The sequence below is a fragment of the Parasteatoda tepidariorum genome, chromosome 3 (genome assembly GCF_982258835.1).
Source record: "Parasteatoda tepidariorum strain Cologne lab strain chromosome 3, Ptep-v5.0, whole genome shotgun sequence".
Classification (NCBI taxonomy): domain Eukaryota; kingdom Metazoa; phylum Arthropoda; class Arachnida; order Araneae; family Theridiidae; genus Parasteatoda; species Parasteatoda tepidariorum.
The window spans coordinates 112,715,277-112,736,390 of record NC_141757.1 but is presented as its reverse complement, the minus strand read 5'-3'; the positions used below and the strand labels follow the sequence as shown (position 1 = coordinate 112,736,390).

Below are 21,114 nucleotides of genomic sequence, written 5' to 3'. Positions count from 1 at the left end.
GGTTCATCTCCTTCCTGACTTTATCGGTGAGTTAATTTTTATCGTTCAGAAAAAAAAAAATTTCTTGACTTAGAATTTTTTCTTAGTTTCATATAGTCTTCAGTAACTCCATCTAGTGAATGAAATAAACAATAATTTTGTAAAAATGGAAAATATTTTAAAATAGTGTATGTATCTCACTCATGCTGCTCTCTAGTGAGTAAAGTAGTTACTATTTTACATTTATTTTTTGTAAAAAAAGAAAATATTTGAGGATTCGAACCAGCAATCTCCCCATTACAAAATGCTTCCATAACACACTAGTTTGACTGTGACGCTAACCAGTGTGCTATGGATGCATGTACAGCTAAGAAAAATTTATATTTTTAAACGGATACTTTTAAATTTGACAACAGAGTTGATGAGGATAAGAAAAAGTGGAATGTGAATGAAATGTAACGATAAATTTTAGTAATTAATAATACTGTGATCATTTGTATTTTTCCAAGTGTGTGTGTGCGTGTGATAAATTGTTTTTATCTTACGATCGTAGTCTTTTCATTTTATTGGTGAATCATTAATGAGGAGATTTCGTTAGTAAGGTAAACATGTGTATTTAGTTGTTCAAATAGCGTGTCTATGGTTAATGAGTATGATAAAAATTGAGATTTTCTTGGTTCCTCGTTATCAGTGACGTGTAATGCATTAACATTTTTGTTAAGATTCTTGTGATTAAAAAAGTTTCTGAGAATAATGATAAATTTATGGTTACATCAACATAAAGTTAAAAGCGTTTAGTAAAGATATAACGTCACTCTTTAAAAGGATTTTCCGATAAGGATAACTTGTTGGTTCACATACGTGTTAAACTCTGATTGGACGAAGAATATTTGAAAAGCTTTGTAGTTTAGAAGTCGTCATTTATTTCCAAAAAGTTCTTTTTAGAATCGTTACTCTCTCCTTTTAGTCCACGATGAAACGTTCTTTCGCTACAATGGAGGGGAGTGTTAGTGCTTCTGCATCTTCACCAGTTACTGACGTGAAAACTCCTAGCGTATTACCGAATCACCTATACCATCTAGGTGGATTGAACTACGTGTCAGTCGTGTATTTTTCCGGCAATGTACTTATTCACTTGAGAGAATATCTACAAGGTGAAAATGGAAATCTGTTTCCTACTTATAAAGGTACTACACTCACTCCTTCTCTTTGGATAGCTTTCTTAAAGAAGTCAGAGGATTATGGAGAATCTGTGAAGGTTGGAGATTCCGTTGTTCTCAACGACAGTCTCTATATTTCAAAAGCAGATCTTGACATAGGAACGTATGTGACATTCCAAAGGTTTTTCAAGAAAAAGGACTTTTCCAGGAAATTTTGTGAATCCATGTGTACTCTATCGGAGCAAGAGTTTGTGAAACTTGCGACTGATAGTGATCTACAAAAAAAGATTACATCCTCTGCCATTTTCCATCTATACAAATACATGTTCCCAAACGTTGCGTTAAACGAGGTGAAAAAGCGACCTCCCCCTCTAATTCCAACTCCTATGGAATTATCAGATGTTGACGATGTACTCACAACCTCACTGCTGGAGTTACTCAAATCATTCATCGAGACGAATGTAAACACCACATTCCAATGTTTCGGTTGTAGTGAAAATTATGCAAATCAACTCGGACATGAATGCTTAACCTTCAATTTCGAGCAAAAGCTTTTAAGCTGTGGTGATTTAGCCATTTTAAGCATTAACTTAAATGAATTGGTTCAAAACTTTGTGAACATAAACAGCCATATTTCCCACCATATTAATGAAAACTTTTTTTCGAAAATTGATGTAGACTTATTGCTCAGTAATGCTAAAGATTTGTATGTTGCATCCGACCCCAATCCTGTCGTATTATATTAATATCTTCTATATTTGTATATATATATTTCCATTTTATTATTTTTTATGTTTCCACTGAGATTATTTTATTGTAAAATTTGTTTCTACTTACATGTAATTTTTTTTTAAACTCATTTTTGCTTACATGTGTATTTTTTTTTTTTTTCAAAAAATAAATGTGTTTTACATTTTCAAATTGCTCTCATTTTTGTTGTATACTTTTAGATGGTTACATTATATTTATTTTCTCTCCGTAAGAATGCAATTGGGCGATTTTTATAATGACCCCACTCTACCTGGGAGTTTCGGTGGGGTGGAAGCTTTGTTCCGCTCGATGAAAGGAAAAGTATCTCGTAAACAGATAAGAAAATGGTTATCGTCACAAAATGCATACACTCTTCACAAAAGCGTAAGAAATAATTTTAAGCGGAATAGGGTGATGGTCAGTGGGATAAATATACAGTTTCAAGCTGATATAGCTGATTTGAAGGCGATAACGAGTTTGAACGATGGTTATCGCTACATCTTAACGTGCATTGATGTTTTTTCCAAATATGCATGGACTTTCCCATTGAAACGAAAGAATAGTGAGAGTATCATATCTACGTTTAAAGAAATATTTAAAGAAAGGAGACCTTTAAAGTTGCAAACAGATCAGGGTAAAGAATTTCTTAATAAAAAATTCCAAGTTTATCTGAAAGAAGAAGGAGTGCACTTTTTCACGACATTTAATCAAACTAAAAGTTCTATTATTGAAAGGTTTAATCGTACTTTAAAAACGAAACTTTGGAAATATTTCACTGCAAAAAACACTTTCAGGTTTATCGGTGTGTTAAAAAATGTGACGGAAAGTTACAATAATACTTATCACCGCAGCATTAAAATGGAACCCGCTAAAGTTACAAAGGAAAATGAGAAGCAAGTTTTAGATAATTTATATGAAAATACTCCTTTACGCAAAAGAAAAAAATGTGCTTTTAAAATTGGGGAAAATGTCCGCATAGCAAAATCGAAAATGATTTTTGAGAAAGGATATGAAAATAACTGGTCCGAAGAAATATTCACTATCACCCATTGTATACCTAGAATACCGCCAGTGTATAAAATTAAAGATTTGATGGAGGGAGAAATTAAAGGCACATTTTATGCTCAGGAATTACAAAGAGTTGTTCTCCCTAAAACGTTTCCAGTAGAAAAAATTTTAAAAAAACGTTTTCATAGAAACAAGTTACAATATTTAGTTAAATTTAAAGGTTACCCTGATAAATTTAACACTTGGCTTCCTTCGAATGACTTATTCGCCCTATAAAAATCGAATGGCCTCTCACTGTTACATCATTTAACACAATGAGTTTCTATATTACACTACCGAGTGATGCTTCCATGAATGTTTTTCCCGACAATGTAATGTCCCATTTTCACACAAAGCTCCCAAGAAGATTAGAACTCTTTGGTGAATGGGAGGTTGGTTTAGTGGAAATAATTTATCCTAGAATGTGGAATAATATAATTGACGGTGAAAATTCATATGAATACGATTTAGGGAATGGGGTAAAAAAAATAAACTCTATTCCGAGTGGTTCTTATGAATCAGTGAATGAAATTATCGGTCAATTTGAAAAAAATATTAAGATACAACTAGGATATAATAAATTTACAAAGAAAGTTAAACTGCAATTGTCGAACGGAGCTACACTGCGTTTATCTAAGGGGTTGGCTGAAAGTTTAGGTTTTCCTCACAACGAAATATTGGGAGAAAATATTATACTTCCAGGTACGTTTTCTATGGAAAGTCCTTTCGTAGCAGATCCAAACGTTGATTTGCGTTTATTGTATGTGTATACTGATATTATACAACCTGAAATGGTGGGTGATGTAGTAGCACCCCTTTTACGAATTTTGACAGTGAAAGGAGAAGACGGAGAAATGGTGCATGCTCAATTTGATAGACCGCACTATTTACCCCTGAGTAGAAAACACATTGAGTCAATCGAAATAGTTATAAGAACTCACTCTGGTCGATACGTGTCATTTGAACGAGGGAAGTTGATAGTGAAACTTCACTTTCGCTTGAAAACTTTATAAGCTCAAAATAAATTATTTTCTCTAGAAAAAAAAAATGTATCAAAACTATCACTGCTGTACGAAATCTTTCGAAGATTATTACTCGAATCAAGCAGGAAATGGATTATCTTATTATAAAGGTGTATCTCTTCAAAGAGGAAGTGGTTTAGGTGGAATTTTTAAAAGTATGTTTCGAATGGTTTTACCTTTATTCAAATCTGGCGCGAAAGCGGTGGGGAGACAGGCTCTCAGGTCGGGAGTGGATATTGCAAACGATTACATACAAGGAAAGGATTTAAAAGTTGCTTCGAAACAACGTATAAAGGAGGCAACTAAAATATTATCCAATAAAGCTGCAGATAAAGTAAAAACCATGGTTGGTGGAAATAAAAGGAAACGTAGAAACCGAAAATCTGTTAGTAGTAAAAAGTATCGCAAAGTGTGCACATCTGATATTTTTAGCTAACATGGCATTGATAAGAAATGATTCTATACCCTCTGTTAAATCCGAACTCGATTTATTCCTCATGCCACCCACACAAACTGCCATAGAAAAAGGACAGTGGTCGGAATACTATCCCATATCAAGCATCCGTGATGATCTCCCTATAGAATTTAATATATCTGGAACTTCGGAGGAATATTTCGACTTGAGTGCTACCCAACTCTACGTTAAAGTAAAGATTTTGAAAGATAATGCTCCTTTACCAGAAAATGAGAAAATTTCCACCTGTAATTTATTTTTTCATTCACTTTTTTCTCAAATCGATGTGATGTTGAATGATCGCACCATATCTTCGTCTAGTAATACTTACGCGTATAGATCTTACATTGAAACTTTATTAAATTACGGCTCTGATTATAAGAAAAGTTTTTTAACTTCCGAATGCTTTTACAAAGATACTGCTGGCCACCTCGAAGAAAATGATCCCTTCAAAGAGAATGAAGGATTGAAAAAGCGTTCTTCAATGATTGCAAAAGGGAAAGTGTTAGAAATGATCGGAAATTTACATTGCGATATTTTTTATCAAGACCGTTTAATGTTAAATATGGTAGACTTGAAACTAAAGTTCGTAAGAAATAAACCAGAATTTTGCCTCATATCACCTGTAAAAGGGAATTATCAAATAGTGTTTGAACATGCATCTTTATTCGTTCGTAAAGTTAAAGTGAGCCCTGGAGTCTTGATAGGACACGCAAAAGCCTTAGAAAAAACTTCAGCAAAATATCCTCTAGATAGAGTATTATGCAAAATGTATTCTATCCCTAAGGGATCATTCTCCTTTTCTCAGGATAATGTTTTCTTGGGTCCACTACCGAAACGATTGATTTTAACCTGTATAGATAATGATGCATTCAACGGTACTTATACTACGAATCCTTTTAATTTCAAACATAATGACGTAAACTTCGTTGGTGTGTATGTGGATGGTAATCCAGTGTGCTACAAACCTCTGACACCAAATTATGAAGATGAGCAATATATTCGCTCTTACAACAGTTTGTTGTTGGGAAGTGAGAAATTAGCGAGCAACAAAGGAATTTACATAAATCGTGATGAATTTTCTAAGGGATATACTATGTACGCCTTTGATTTAACTCCCGACTTGTGTGATGGGAGTTACCTCAATTTAATTCGCCAAGGAAATTTAAGAATTGAACTCAAATTCTCCAAAGCTCTACCTAAAACAATTTCGATGCTTATTTACGCAGAATTTCAAAACGTAATCGAGATTACAAAATCTAGAAGTGTTTTGTGCGATTTTTCGGTATGAATACATTACAAATCGAAGAAGTATTAAATAAAGATACATTCACTCAACAGATTTTCATCGGTGTTTTTGCGAGTGATAAAATTCCAAAACGAATAAGTAGATTTCCTTCTGCATTCATCGTGAATACAGATCCTTACAACAAACCAGGAAGTCATTGGTTAGCTTTTTATGTCGAGTCTCCTCATTCAGTCGAATTTTTTGATTCGTATGGACATTCATCAGACTTTTTTAACCACTACATTCGCAATTATTGTAAAAACTATGAATTTGTTACTTATAATGATGTACCTCTTCAAAGTGATTCGACCGCTGTCTGCGGACAATATTGTATTTTTTACTTGTATTTTCGTTGCAGAAACCATTCGATGAAATGTATCGTTAATTCCTTTCAAGTAAAATCTATACAAAATGATAAACAAGTGTATAACTTTGTGAAGAAAAAACTGTATCGTGAATATGTACCTTTTTTCATTTCATAATAAAGTGGATAAATAAATGTGGTGTGTTAATATTTCTTTCTCTCATTTATCATCATGGAGTCATTGAGATTAAAAGCTCCCTTTACAGCTCTCATTTGCGGGCCTACCTCTTGCGGAAAGACACACTTTTTAAGGAATTTTTTAAAATATCACACGCAATTAATCTTCCCAAAAATTGATACTATTGTTTGGTTTTACGGAATATATCAGTATTTATATGACGAAATACCTAATGTCACTTTTATAGAAGGTATACCTGAAAATTTCAGTAGTTACGCGGGTAAAAATACTCTCTTCATTTTAGATGATTTGATGTCTGAATGCGGAGATAACAAGCGCATTACTCAGTTGTATACTCGAGGATCGCATCACATGAATATATCGATTATCACAGTTAGTCAGAATATATTTCATAAAGGAAAAGAATTTAGAGAAATATCCTTAAACTCACATTATTTGTTTCTATTCAAGTCTAGGCGAGATGTGAGTCAGATATCTCATTTAGGAAGACAGTTATACCCCAGAAATTTAAAATTTTTTCTCGAAGTATTCGAAGATGCTACTAAAAAACCTTACTCCTATTTAATGGTGGACTTAAGGACCGAAACAGAAGAAAACCTGCGCTTGCGTACGGAAATATTACCGGGTGAAGAAACGTGTGTTTACCAATTGAAATAAAAAGAGTCAACTCAAACTGTACGTATCCATTTGATATCATGGGTGCTTCGAAAGAGGATATGCAAAGACTTAGACTAATATTGATCTGTCCTAAGAAATCGTTGAAATCCCTACTGAGAAAAATTCCCCAAACAACAATTAAATGCATTTCTGAGTGTTGTTTAAACACTTTAAAAGGGAATATACCAATCTCCTCACATCAAAAGAGAAAGTTAGCTCGTCATAAACATACCTTAAGAAAACTCTCTGACAAAAAGGTATCTTTGAAAAAGAAGCGTAACCTCATCGTTCAAAACGGAGGATTTCTACTGCCACTCCTTTTACCCGCAGCTCTCAGCGTTTTAACGACTCTGTTAAACAAATAAATAAATATGGAATATGCTAAAAAGATGATATTAGTACCCGAACATATCGTTTCACGCTACGTTCCATCTGACGAAAAACTCAGCGAATTGGATCGCGAAATGAAAAAAATATTACAATCACAGTTGGACGAAGATGAGAAAATAAAAATGTACAATCAAGTATTGTTAAAAAGAATAAAAATTGATTTATTAAATTCACCTGTACCAAATCAGGAGACTCCCTCTGAAGAATTACCTGAAATGAAACCTGAAATAAAGGAGGAGAATTATATTGAAAGTTTAATGCTGTCTGCCATTCCAAAACAGTACATGACGAACACAAAAAACATTCTAGATGTTTTTAAGAGAAACAACAGCATAGTGTCTTGGACACCTCGAGGGGAACTCGTACACAAAGGAAACGTAGTGAAAAATTCGAACATGGTAGATTTGATCAACAGTGTGGTGAGAAAAAGGAAAAGTGATACGTTTATTCCAGGACAAGAAGAATTTCGTGAAATTCTCAAAGACATTAATTTACCACAATCATTTATTAAAAATGAATCCTATGTTTCGCAAAAAGGATATTCTCTTGTACGCAAAGTGAAAAAATCTAAAATTAAATCATGTCAATGGTTACAAATGTAATTGGTACGTGAACGTATTTACTACAAATAAATAAATTAATTAATAAATTTGCCGTTTTTACTTCTTTCTTCATTTCTTACTTTACGATTACGTTATCATTCAACGTCCGCGTGACGCGAAAAGCGGGGCGGGCGGGCGAGCGGGCGGGTGGTCGCGGCGCCTCCCCTCGCGTCCGTACGCGGTGGATTGGCGCGACGTTATTCTAATTATAAACCGTAATTATAATCATTTGACGCTTTATTATCGCGAATACGTCATAAGAAACATTCTATCACTATCACACACCCTCGTGTTCCTTACACAGATCCCATCATGCCTTTAGACAGTCGAGTCGTTTCTTTGATAATGATTATTCTGATAAACGTAATACTTTTCACCGCAAACATTTTAAACACACATAATGTCGTAGACTTATGCCGTCGAGATGGAATCGCAATTTCGGATAACGTCTCCTTCACTATTTGCAATGATACATTCGATTTAAAATACAATGGACAGAGAAAAATCAGTGTTGTTGCTGCTTTTCAGATAATGAACGAAAGCGATATCAACCCTGAAAATGAGACACTGAATCCATTACGATTGTCTGCGTAAAGAGTGGATAAGAAACTATCCTAAATGGTGAGATAGAGGATTTGACATTTTCTTTTTTCAGTTTAGAAGAAAGAATTTGACAATAAGTAGATAGGTATACCTATTTCAGATAAAAAAAAAAAAACTTTGTTTAATGGGTAAAGTAAAAGAATCAGTTTTTATGGACGAAAAGTATTTTATCGATGAGTAAGGGAGAGTCTCTTTTCATCGACAAAGTGGTAGAAAATTTTATCATCGTCAAGAGAATGTTCTTTCATTGGTAACGATAAACTGATGTCTCTTAGTAATGCTTAATGAGGAATAGTGAGTTATCTACAAACATTGTCGCCTGTACATGTCTACCTACTGCACTTAGCAGCTACCCCTACTTTTATTTATTTGTTTATTTTCGTTGTTTGGAAACTAATGATAAGTTTCAATATAAAAGGGGGGTGCTTCAACGTAGGATAGAGCCAAATCTCGTCCACACGTCTTAGGGTGAACTTCACCTCCGTAAATTTACAGATATTTATTTTCTCCACCCCAAAATGGATACACCTTTGGATATGACCATGGATGATGAAGAAGCTGATCGAGTCATTAGAAATATCTCACAAGTAAGTAACATTTATTAATTCATTTTCTTTTATTTACTTTTAGTTATTTATTTTTCTTTCGTTCTCCTTTTTCTCTTTTGAATATTACTAGTAATAGAAATATAACATCTTCTCCTGTTGTTATTTAATTATTTATTTATGATAAAGAATGCTGATGTTATATGACATAAATTCTAAAATAAGATTTTTCACTCTTCAATCTATACTATTTTCTTGCAAATGTTTCAGTTCTATTTTAATACTGATCTGCATTTTTTTATTATCATTATTTCAGGAAATGATAAATTAATTCATTTTCTTTTTATTCACTTTTAGTTATTCATTTATTTATTTTTCTTTCGTTCTCATTTTTCTCTTTTGAATATTACTAGTAATAGAAATATAACATCTTCTCCTGTTGTTATTTAATTATTTATTTATGTTAAAGAATGGAGATGTTATATGACATACATAAATTCTAAAATAAGATTTTTCACTCTTCAATCTATACTATTTTCTTGCAAATGTTTCAGTTCTATTTTAATACTGATCTGCATTTTTTTATTATCATTATTTCAGGAAATGATAAATTAATTCATTTTCTTTTTATTCACTTTTAGTTATTCATTTATTTATTTTTCTTTCGTTCTCATTTTTCTCTTTTGAATATTACTAGTAATAGAAATATAACATCTTCTCCTGTTGTTATTTAATTATTTATTTATGTTAAAGAATGGAGATGTTATATGACATACATAAATTCTAAATTAAGATTTTTCACTCTTCAATGTTTTCTTTTTTCTTACAAATGTTTCAGTTCTATTGTAATACTGATCCACATTTTTTATTATCATTATTTCAGGAAATGATAGATAGAATTAATCGGGAATATGCTTCATCTAAATCAGAATCTGTTGCAAATGTCAAAAAAAGACGAAAAAGACGAAGGGTGTCATCAAGTGATGAGGAGATGGACGATCCTGAAGCCGATAGAGCTGTCGCTGATGCCGTTCTCGATTCTCCCATGGAGTGTGAGGAAGAGAATATCCCCCAACCCAGCGTGAGTAAGTTTGTTTGTCTATACATCATATTATATTATGTTTCTCGAAATTACATTTATCGCAACAGAATTGTTTAATATTTAAAGACTTGTTTGTAGTTTTTTCGCTACGATTAAATCTAAAAGAGTAGCTTTTCTAAAAAATTAATTAAAATATAAATAAGACTTTTCAAAACAAAATAAAAATGAATGAAACATCAAGTTAACATCAACTTTTAACCTTACATTTTGAAATTTTATCTACTTTTGATTTTAGACTTCATCGACTTCTATTCAGACTTTTAGATATTTATGCTTAGGACTTTTAGCTCTCATTGATTTTAGTTTTGAGATTTTGTTTTCATCTCTTGTTTCCTTATTATTATAATCATTTAATTCTCGACATTTACACCGACGCTATTAGATTTCATTGCCTTTAAAGCATGTTTTTAATTGTCAAATGTTTTAGTTAATACACTTTTAACTGATCACCACCACTGTCATTTGGCAAAATTTTACTGTAGTTTTAAGAGAAATTTCAATGTGATAATTTAACTTTTATCTCCGTTTACCCCCTTGGGGTGGGTCGGAGTTCAACCTATCAAGTTAATATTAATTTAAACTCTTTTGCTTCCCTTTTCATCTTTTTTTTTTAAAATGTTTTTTTCCTTTCAAGTCGTATGACTTTTATTTTATTTTTAAATTGCATGACAAATTTTTTGTTTCTGTTATTTATAGACGTCCAATGATGTGCAGATGGAAATGAGTGGAGTGGCTGATGGAAGGAGAGGACTAGAGTCGTTTCAAAGCCAGATGTTACACAGTAGTAAGAATAAAGACTTATTATTATTCTTAGAGGATGTTAAGCCACAATTGTTAAATGCCCTCCGATTAACAATCTCATCAGCTCCTATTAAATGGTACGTCTGTATTAAGGCACTTTTCTCTCGTAAAGGACAAGATGGGGAGAGAGAACTTGCGAGTTCCTTTTTTAGGAGTTGTAATCAAGTATCGCTAAGTTGTAACTCATTAAATGAGGAAGTGAAGTGTGCATACGTTAAGATTATCTCATCTTTTGACGAATTTGTCGATAGAGGTAGTGGGTGGTTACTAGAAGAAGTGAACTACTTAGAATTAAATTCCGCTCTTTATGTTCCATTTAACGGTTCCTCCTACATCCCCCTCCCACCGGAAATAGTCAAACGACGGGCTGTCTTGAATATTCGAAACATGAGCGATGAAAAATGTTTTTTATATTGCGTACTAGCTCATATTCACCCTTGTAACGATAATAAACATGCGAATCGCCCTTCAAATTATAAACCCTTTGAAAATGAATTAAACTTGACAGGTATATCATTTCCCATGCAACTTAATAAAGTTTCTAAATTTGAGAAACAAAATAATTTATCAATAAATGTATTTGGACATGAAAAAGGAGACATATTCCCTCTTCATCTTTCAACAAACAGAAGCGGAGTGCATCACATAAATCTTTTACTAATATCCGAGAGAGAAACCCGACACTTTTGTTTAATTCGAAATATGAGTAGACTTTTATCTTATTTAACCCATCACAACGGTGCATTATTTTATTGTGACTTTTGTCTCCATCGTTTTGCGACTAAACCTGCTTTAGATGATCACGTTGTTTATTGTAAAGAACATAAAATGCAGAAAACTAAGATGCCTAATGATCAAGAGAGAGTTTTAAAATTTAATTCCGTGCACTTGATGCACAAAATTCCATATGTGATATACGCTGATTTTGAGTGTATATTATCTAAAAATGAAACTTCATTAAGATCGCAAACTGAAGTAAATGCTCATCACATACCCTGCGGATATTCATACGTCATTATTGGGAATGAAGGTGAATGCATTAAACCTCCCGTCGTGTATTGCGGAGAAAATGCTGCGGAACATCTCGTTCATAGTTTATTGAGGGAAGAAAGGATGATTAAAGATTTACTTTCTGCCAATAAACCTATGCAATTAAGTAATGAGGACTATGAAATGTTTTTAAATCAAACTCATTGTTCTATTTGTGAAGAGCCCTTGAATGATGATAGAGTGAGAGATCACTGTCATATATCAGGTGCTTTTCGCGGTGCCTTACACTCAAAATGTAACTTGAATTATAAACTTATTCAAAAAATACCTGTCATATTCCACAATCTAAAAGGATATGACAGTCATCACATCATTAAAACTCTTAGTAAATTTAAAAACAAAAAAACGTCGTGTATTGCAACAAACTCTGAAAAATTCATAACCTTTTCTATCAGTAATCTCCAATTTTTAGACTCTCTACAGTTTTTACCATCTTCCCTCGATAAGCTAGCGAACAACTTGGATGAATGCGATTTTCGTATCCTTTCTTCTCAAATAGAACCGGAATTACTCCCCCTTTTACGTCGTAAAGGTGTTTACCCCTATGATTACTTTGACTGTATGGAGAAATTCAATGAAACCGAGTTACCCCCTCGCGAGCTTTTTTACAATAGTTTAAATGATACACATATTACTGAAGCGGAATATAATCATGCGTGTACGGTATTTCAAACTTTTAATATGCAATCTTTAAGAGATTATCATAATTTATATGTTAAGACTGATACTCTCCTTTTGGCCGATGTGTTCGAAAAATTTAGATCTTTATGCTTAACGCATTTCAAAATTGACGCATGCCACACCTTCACCTTACCAGGTTATGCGTGGCAGGCGTGTCTAAAAATGACACGCGTCGAACTGGAACTTTTAACTGACCCCACCATGCATTTATTTGTCGAAAGGGGAATAAGGGGTGGTGTCTCCATGATTTCAAACCGGTATGCCCGAGCCAATAACATTTACATGGGTAATGAATTTGATTGTAATATTCCCTCATCCTATATCATTTATTTAGATATGAATAACCTCTATGGTGGAGCAATGCAAAGCTACTTGCCTACAAAACAATTCCGTTGGTCGCAAAATTTAGATCTATCCGTAGAATACATACAATCATTATCTGATGAGGCAGACGAAGGGATGATTCTCGAGGTAGACCTGGAATATCCTGCAGAATTACATGAGTTACACAATGACCTTCCAGTCGCTCCTGAACAAATGAAAGTACAATTCAATATGCTCTCTCCATACTCTCAAAGAGCTGCAGCCGCATTAAATGTTTCTAATAATTATAATGTATCGAAACTGATACCAAATTTAAATGATAAATGTAGATATATCCTTCATTACCGAAATTTGAAATTATATTTAAATTTAGGACTCAAAATGACTAAAATACATAAAATTCTCTTATTCAAACAAGAACCTTGGCTTCGTGCATACATTAATTTCAACACAAACATGCGGAAAAATGCAACTAATTCTTTTGACAAAGATTTTTGGAAGTTAATGAATAACGCGGTTTTCGGTAAGAGTATGGAGAACGTACGCAATCGCTTAAACGTGGACATTGTAACAGATAAGAAAAGGGCGTTAAAATTAATTGCATCCCCCTCTTTCCAATCGTTTAAAATTATTGATCCAGATTTAGTTATTGTAACACGAAATGTTACATCCTTAACTCTTAATCGTCCTCTGTATACTGGTTTCTCCGTTTTGGATATTAGTAAGACTTTCATGTATCAGTTTCATTATAATCATATTAAAACTAAATATGGTGATAAAGCGAAACTACTATTTACTGATACCGACTCTCTTTGTTATGAGATTCAGACTGAAAATGTCTACTTGGACATGTCCCATCACCTCGGGCTTTATGACACTTCTGATTACCCCGAAGATCATTTTTTATATTGCAGTAAAAATAAGAAAGTAGTAGGTAAAATGAAAGATGAGATGAATGGTGTTATCGTGAAAGAATTCGTCGGGTTGCGCTCAAAAATGTATTCTTTATTAACTGGGAAAGGTGAAAAGAAAACAGCGAAAGGAGTCGTGAAAAATGTTAGAGAAAAACGTTTAAAGCATGACATGTTTAAAAAATGTCTTTTCGAAAATTGCAGATTTCGGGAAAACATGAAAACTATTGTTTCAAAAAATCATGAATTACTTTCGATTACAACTAATAAACTAGCCCTTTGTCCTCTAGATGATAAGCGGTACATATTAGAAAACGGGTGTGACACTTTAGCACACGGTCACTTTAAAATCGGGGGTTCTTAATTGTTTATTTATTATTTTAAAATTTAGCGTAGCAAACTTCACTTCCCATTTAAATAAATTATTATTTATTTTATTTCCCCCCTATTTATTTGTACATAAAATGTATGTGAGAAAGACTTGTCTTTATTGTTACAACAGTTTTATTATTTATTGTCTTCAACCAGCTACAATCAGCTATAAAAGGATGTATGTAATTGTGTAAAGTATCTTTTTATTCAATAAAAATCTGTTTATCTTTCTTTTTTGACTTTATTATTTCCTTTCTATTTCATTACACGTATAGAAACAAGTAAAATGGCATGATCTTTTTATTTACAGCGGACAATGAAAAAATGTATAAAGAAATATGAAAATAACTATATAATAAAAATATAGATAGGAGTGAAAACGAGAAAAAATATCTAAGAACTAAGTGAATAAAGAAAAGGACAAAACTAAAATAATAATAAATTTAAAAGAAATGAAAAAATTATTAATAATAAAAAAATACTTACTAGACAAAATTACTTGCAAGTGTAAAATAAAATGCAATAAATATTTTCATATATTTGATAGTTTAATTGCTTATAAATGAGTCTAATTTTGCTCATTAATACTCTAAGAAATAATAAATGGATTATAATTAAAATATGTAAAAAGAGAAATGAAACTTTTATACTTGAGAGATACTTCTTTATTTTAAAACAAAGTTGAGAAAAGTTACATTGTTCAATGGAGATGCACAAAATCTTATATTTCTTTAAAGTGGATGTGTTTTCATGGTACAACGGTTAAGCGTGCTGCTCAATCGCTGTGCCATGAAAACATTTTGTAATTGTTAGGTTGTTGGTTCGAAACGCATCTTAAAATATCTGTATTTATATATTACCTTAGAAAATTATTCAGTTTATATAAGAAAAAAAGAAAATAAGATGCTTGCTATTTCATACACTAGATGTCAGCATGAGTACTCCATTTTTCACATTTTAAAAGAGTATAGATTCTAAAACTTTAGTACTTATTTCACTCACCAGATGGAGTCACGAGTATTAAAAAAATATACTTAATTTAATTTTAAACAGAACAGTAGCACCAATAGAAATTAAGTGAGGTATAGCTCTCATCCTATAGTCAAGAGGACATCGATCCGAAGTGGGGTTGAACGCTCATCCCATAGAACTAGAGTAAAAGAGGACATCGACCCAAAGTGGGGTTGAACGCTCATCCCATAGTAAAAAAAAAGTGGGGTTGAACGCTCATCCCATAGTAAAAAAAGTGGGGTTGAACGCTCAATTTTCCCCTACTTAAATCTAATTGAGTCTGAACATTTCGGGAATATTAATTCTGTTTAATAATTAGAAAATGAGGTATTGACTTTGAGAGAATGATTAATTTCCTCCATAAATCATTTTATCAAAGAAAAAAAAAAAAAAAAAAAAAGAATTCTCTAGGTTTAGTTACATTTGTAAACAATGAATATCTATTTACACACATTTTTAATAATACATATACCAAAATGAAAAACAAAATAAATTTTCCTTTATTTATTTTACATTATATGTGGGAATAAAGTACAACAAACGTAAATACTTATATAGATTGAATAGTCATATTCTATTTGCTGTAAAGTATTCTCCAACTGAAATAAATATATTATATGCATATAATTATATATATATATATATATATATATATATATATATATATATATATATATATATATATATATATATATATATATATATATATATATATATATATATATATATATATATATATATATATATATATATATAACAGGTTATGAACAGGTTTTTCATTGTTAAAAGTAAAATATACCGAATATGACATATCAAATACACATGGTTCAGTGAAACATGTCACCTTTTTTCTGGATGGTCCGACCCTGCAAATTTTCGTCAAACTCAGCGTTTACCCATAGATATGGGGCGATGGTAGTTCTTTTCTCTGTTGGTGGTGAAAACCAAAAATAATTTTGTTTCTTAAAGATAAGTATTTATTTGAAACTAGGATCTCTCTGTACAACATTGTTGAGATTTGTGAATGTTTTCCTCCTTTTGGGGAATACAGCCTCTTATCCTGTAAAAATGCCCCTAAAAACTCTGAACTCTTAAACTTCAGATAACGACCACTGTGATTTTTTGAAAACAATTTTGTTTTCTAGCAAAATAAACAACACATAAGTCAAAACTTCAGATGGAAACTTTTCCTATAACAAAATATCAACTTGTATTTTTATATTTTTATGTGTCATGTTTTTGAATATTTACATTTTTAAAAATATGTGGAAATTTACAATTTTAAATTAGAGTTGTATGAACGAAGAACAATATTTATCAATGAAAACTGCTATCATGAAAGATAAATTTTGAACGTAGCTGACAAAGAGTCATAAAAACTATTTTAAAAAAATTTTTAAATTAAAAAGTAGACCTGATTTACTGCTTTTCTACATTTCTTTATCAGTGAATTAGGTGCTGAATTAGCAACATTTAAATTTTTATCTTGTTTATTTAAATGTGTTTTTTGTAATTCATACTGTTTTAATATCTTAATTGTAATGTGAGATTACGAATGTTATTCTTTACATTTTGATTGTGCTTCTATCATAGGAAAAGTTTGGGAAGAGATAATTCTTAAAAAATGTTTTTAGATGGTTATTGAAATTTTCGTTGATGGGGATGTGACATAAGAAGCTTCAATTAATCTTTTTATGTTATTCCTTTTCTGCAAATCTTTTTTTTTATTTATTATTTAAAATTAAGCACTTTCTCACACTTTTAAATTCACATCCTGTCCTTTAATTTATTTTTGGATCAAGTATGCATTAATTTTTCCCTTTGCTCTTAATATAGAGACATTTTTCTCTTTGCTGTTTGTGGGAATCGTGAGACCCATTTAATATACCAATTGGTCGCTGAAACATAATTATTTTTATCTTCATCAATTATTTTTCTTAATAAATGAAGTTTTTATCCTTTCGAATAAGTTTTTTGGGATTATACATTCAGTAACAGTATATTATATTACTTCACTCGATATTAAAATAAAGTTTTATGTAAGACACAGGCATGGGTTCTTAGAATGAAAGCATAATAATTGGTCACTACTTTCTAAAAAAAATCAATGCAGTACAATTTTTTTTACTGAAAGTCTCAATAACATTTTTTAAAAAAAGTTTAAAAATTCCATTTACAATTGAAATTTTCAAAAGTCGAATGTGAAAATGGAATGTCCCCTAGCACCTGGAATAGAAATTAAATTGTTACGAGGACAGCTATTTCAACAAGTTAGCGTTTCTGTCCTACTCGAAGTTGTTTGGAGAGGTATTTTTTATTTATCGATTACAAAGTTTATTCTACATATATTTTTGAGTATAGTTTAGGCATATTTCAATCGAGTTTATTTTTATACCTTTTTTTGCTTAAAAGTATTAAATAATTTGCTTAAAATAAATTATTCAAGCTATATGATTTAATGCATTTAAAGTATAATAGTTAACGGGGCTTCCATCGCATATCCTTAACATTCTTACCGCTATCATTAAATAAATGTAATAAGCTTAAATAAATAATAATAGCTAAATTTTTCTGGTTTTAGCTTTCAAGGAATTATAGGTTTCATCCAAACAGATTTCAAGTATGGAAATATCAAAATTAATTGAGAAGATTTCTTGGAGCAAAGTCATTCTTGTCCTCTTATGACGAAATATAGGAAGAATTGGTTTTCACAGTTTCTGTAAAGAGTTTGTTTACCTAATTGCCACATATTTTTATAATCAAAGTAATTTCAAAAATTGAGTATTTCTTACTATATTTTTAAAAAAAAATCAGATAAGGATTCTAAAATTGACATGCTTTCGGGATCTTTTTACAATTTTCAATTTTTAGTATTCGTTGTTTAGCAAAGTAAGGCATTTTCCTGATGACAAATTATGCTATAATATTACCTTGGGAATCGTGCTAAAATTGAAAAATAATTTTATCAAAAGTAAATTTTTTTAACGTCTTTTTTCAAAGGATTCAATTTTTTTCAATTTACTGTGCAATAATTAAATTTAAAAGTCGAAATAAAATTGCTGTCCAAATTGGTTTATTTAATAAACAAAGCAAGCAGTTGTGGATTTTTGAGTTGCACTAATATGCATTAACTTTTCACAAACCAAACAAATAAGATACAATAAAGTAAATAAATAAATAATTTGTTAGTTCAATATTAGAGAAGAGGGTGCACTTATTTACTACGATCAGACTGACATTTCGCACTGAGTAATTTTAACATAGAAAATGTTTTTAGCTCGTGTTCAGCTAGTTGGCTATAAATCTGACATAAAAAACTCAGCAATTACTTACAAAGACAGTTAATTATAAAAACCTCTAACAAGGGAAACTAGGGAAGTGTGACTCGCCAATTTTAAAATAAACTAGTGGGATGTATGCCTTATAAGGAATAATTTTAGGGGGCAACAATCGTTTCGGCCCATAGAAGGTCCTGTGAGAGATAAAATAATTCAATATATAGAAAAATCGGTATTTTATTACTTCAATGCAGACTATTAGTTATTGTAATTATCTCATACTCCAATTAATTTTGTGGTACTTACTTTCACGCACTATATAACGCATATTTATTCTCATAATTGATTTTGAAAATTTTATATATCTGTAGTTTTTCAGAAAAACCTGTTAGGTTGATTTTAAAAAAAAATTGTCATCAAATTTTTTTACTTTTTTTTTCAAAAATTTTCCAAATTAATTGGAGTATGTAATTGCAAATCAATTAATTAATTAATATTTAATTAATTAATCAGCTAATTGATTTATTAATTAGAAAATTAATTAATTAACCAATTAATTACAAATTAATTGGAGTATGAGACAATTACAATAACTAATAGTCTGCATTGAAGTAATAAAATATCGATTTTTCTATACATTGAATTATTTTTTATCTCTCACAGGACCTTTTATGGGCCGAAACGAATGTTGCCCCTTAAAATTATTCCTCATAAGGCAGACATCCCACTAGTTTATTTTAAAATTGGCGAGTCACACTTCCCTAGTTTCCCTTGTAAGTACCAATAATTTAACAATATAGTTGAGTAAATTATCAGGGAAAAAATCTACGTGGTAGCATAAAGAAAGAGTAAAAGATATAATCAAATAATTAGTTGGATATTTCTGGGAATCACACACGGCCAGGTAATTAGAAATTTAATTTCAGAATTAGGATGTTAGAGGACGGCATATGAGATACTGAGATATTTTAAGACACTTAAAAATTTCGTCTACATATTCAACAGCTTGTTATGTTCGGTATCTTTATACTCCTTGTGTAGTGGCTTATAAGACATCAACACTATTTTAGATAATCTATGTTGAATTCACAAGGAAAAAAATCAATAATTTATCTTTATTTTTCGAAAAAATAGCATGCTTAGTAAATAGTCAGCTATTTTGCATCAAATAATTTTAAGCAGCTGAATGTTTTTAATTTCTTGACAAGATTTTATTCTGAAGTAGCAAGTTTTCTTTTAATCAAATCGTGGCAATAATTTAACAAGGAACTTTAATTTAAATGAAAATCTAAATTAAAGTACTAAAAAAATTTATTAGTATATTAACGAAAAAATAATATACTCGATAGGATAAAGAAAAATATTCTAATAATAATTATAAATTCAAATAAATAGTTGGCAAAATATAAAATATAAATAGTTGCTCTGCGAAACACGCGCATGCGATTAAAAAATTTATTTTAAGATTAAGACGATATTTGAGACGTTGAGAAATTTTAAGATACTTAAAAATGCTGACTACATATTCGTAACTATAAAATATGTTTAGCAGAAATTTATAAATATATTATTCCAAATCTATGCATACGTATGCATATAAATTGAAATTGCATCAATTATTGAAAAAACAAACTAAAAAATAAAATATAATCACATTAAATATAAGCATAATCTTAAGTATAATCATATTTTATCAGAAGCATGCTTTTATAAAACTCGGCATTCGTTGAATACATAGGTTTTGTTCAAATTTCTTTACAAAATTACAAATAAATTTTTAGACGACTAAAAAAGGAGCAGCGGATACAAGGAATAATTAAAAAAATAAAAAAATGAAAAAAGAGGATTAGCAATCGGTTATATTTGTTTTTTATTTCTATAACCGTCGTTGAACAGCCGACCCAATTTTATGGGTTTACGACTCCTAATGATCAACTCCTTAGCCTTATTATTTTGAACCCAATCCAGAAGACAAGGGAACTCCTGGATTGAGTACTAGGAGAAATTTGCCTTCCTGGAGAACTTTTTGATGGCGTTAAGTGGAGTGGAAGATCACGAGAACCTCCCATGGTTAACCTGACGGCAAGGGGACTCTAACCCATGACCTGTCTACCGCTGAGGATATTTCATGTCAGCACTGCGGTCGGTGCAAGCCGGATGCGGAATTCGTATCGAGTGGGATTCGAACCCGGTTCGCCTCATTGGATGGTGAACGCTCTATCCCCTGAACCATCGTGGCACAGCAATAACTTATTAGCGAAAAAAATATGAAAGAAATTTCACGCTACGCGAACATAAGTCAAGTTTCTCTCGTAAGTTAACCACATTTTTATATTGATCGCCCCATTTAAATGTTTCTTCATTGTTGCCAAATAATTTTTTTGAAAAATAATTTATTTTAATTTTTTTCAGCTTCTACTAAATAAGAACAGTTGAAACTTCAGATTTTTCAATAGAAAATACATAGATTAATATTGTACAAAAAAAATTCATGCCTTTTTATTCAACATTTTTTCATCTTCAATTAAATTAAATGATAAAATAAATAATTATTAAAAATTATTTTTTGCATGAAATTATCTTT

At 31.0% G+C, this 21,114-nt stretch overlaps 2 protein-coding genes across 2 annotated transcripts in view; both read left to right on the top strand.

Annotated features, from left to right (window-relative positions):
• LOC107447434 (uncharacterized) overlaps nucleotides 1–21,114 on the top strand; it is a 161,687-nt gene that overhangs the window by 15,291 nt on the left and 125,282 nt on the right. The window lies entirely within an intron of this gene.
• Nucleotides 7,992–14,472, top strand: LOC147814188 (uncharacterized). Its single transcript, XM_087159941.1, has 3 exons — nucleotides 7,992–9,042; nucleotides 9,884–10,081; nucleotides 10,799–14,472. The coding sequence occupies exons 1-3, from the start codon at nucleotides 8,974–8,976 to the stop codon at nucleotides 14,231–14,233; spliced, it is 3,702 nt and encodes a 1,233-aa protein (XP_087016067.1). The 5' UTR covers nucleotides 7,992–8,973; the 3' UTR covers nucleotides 14,234–14,472.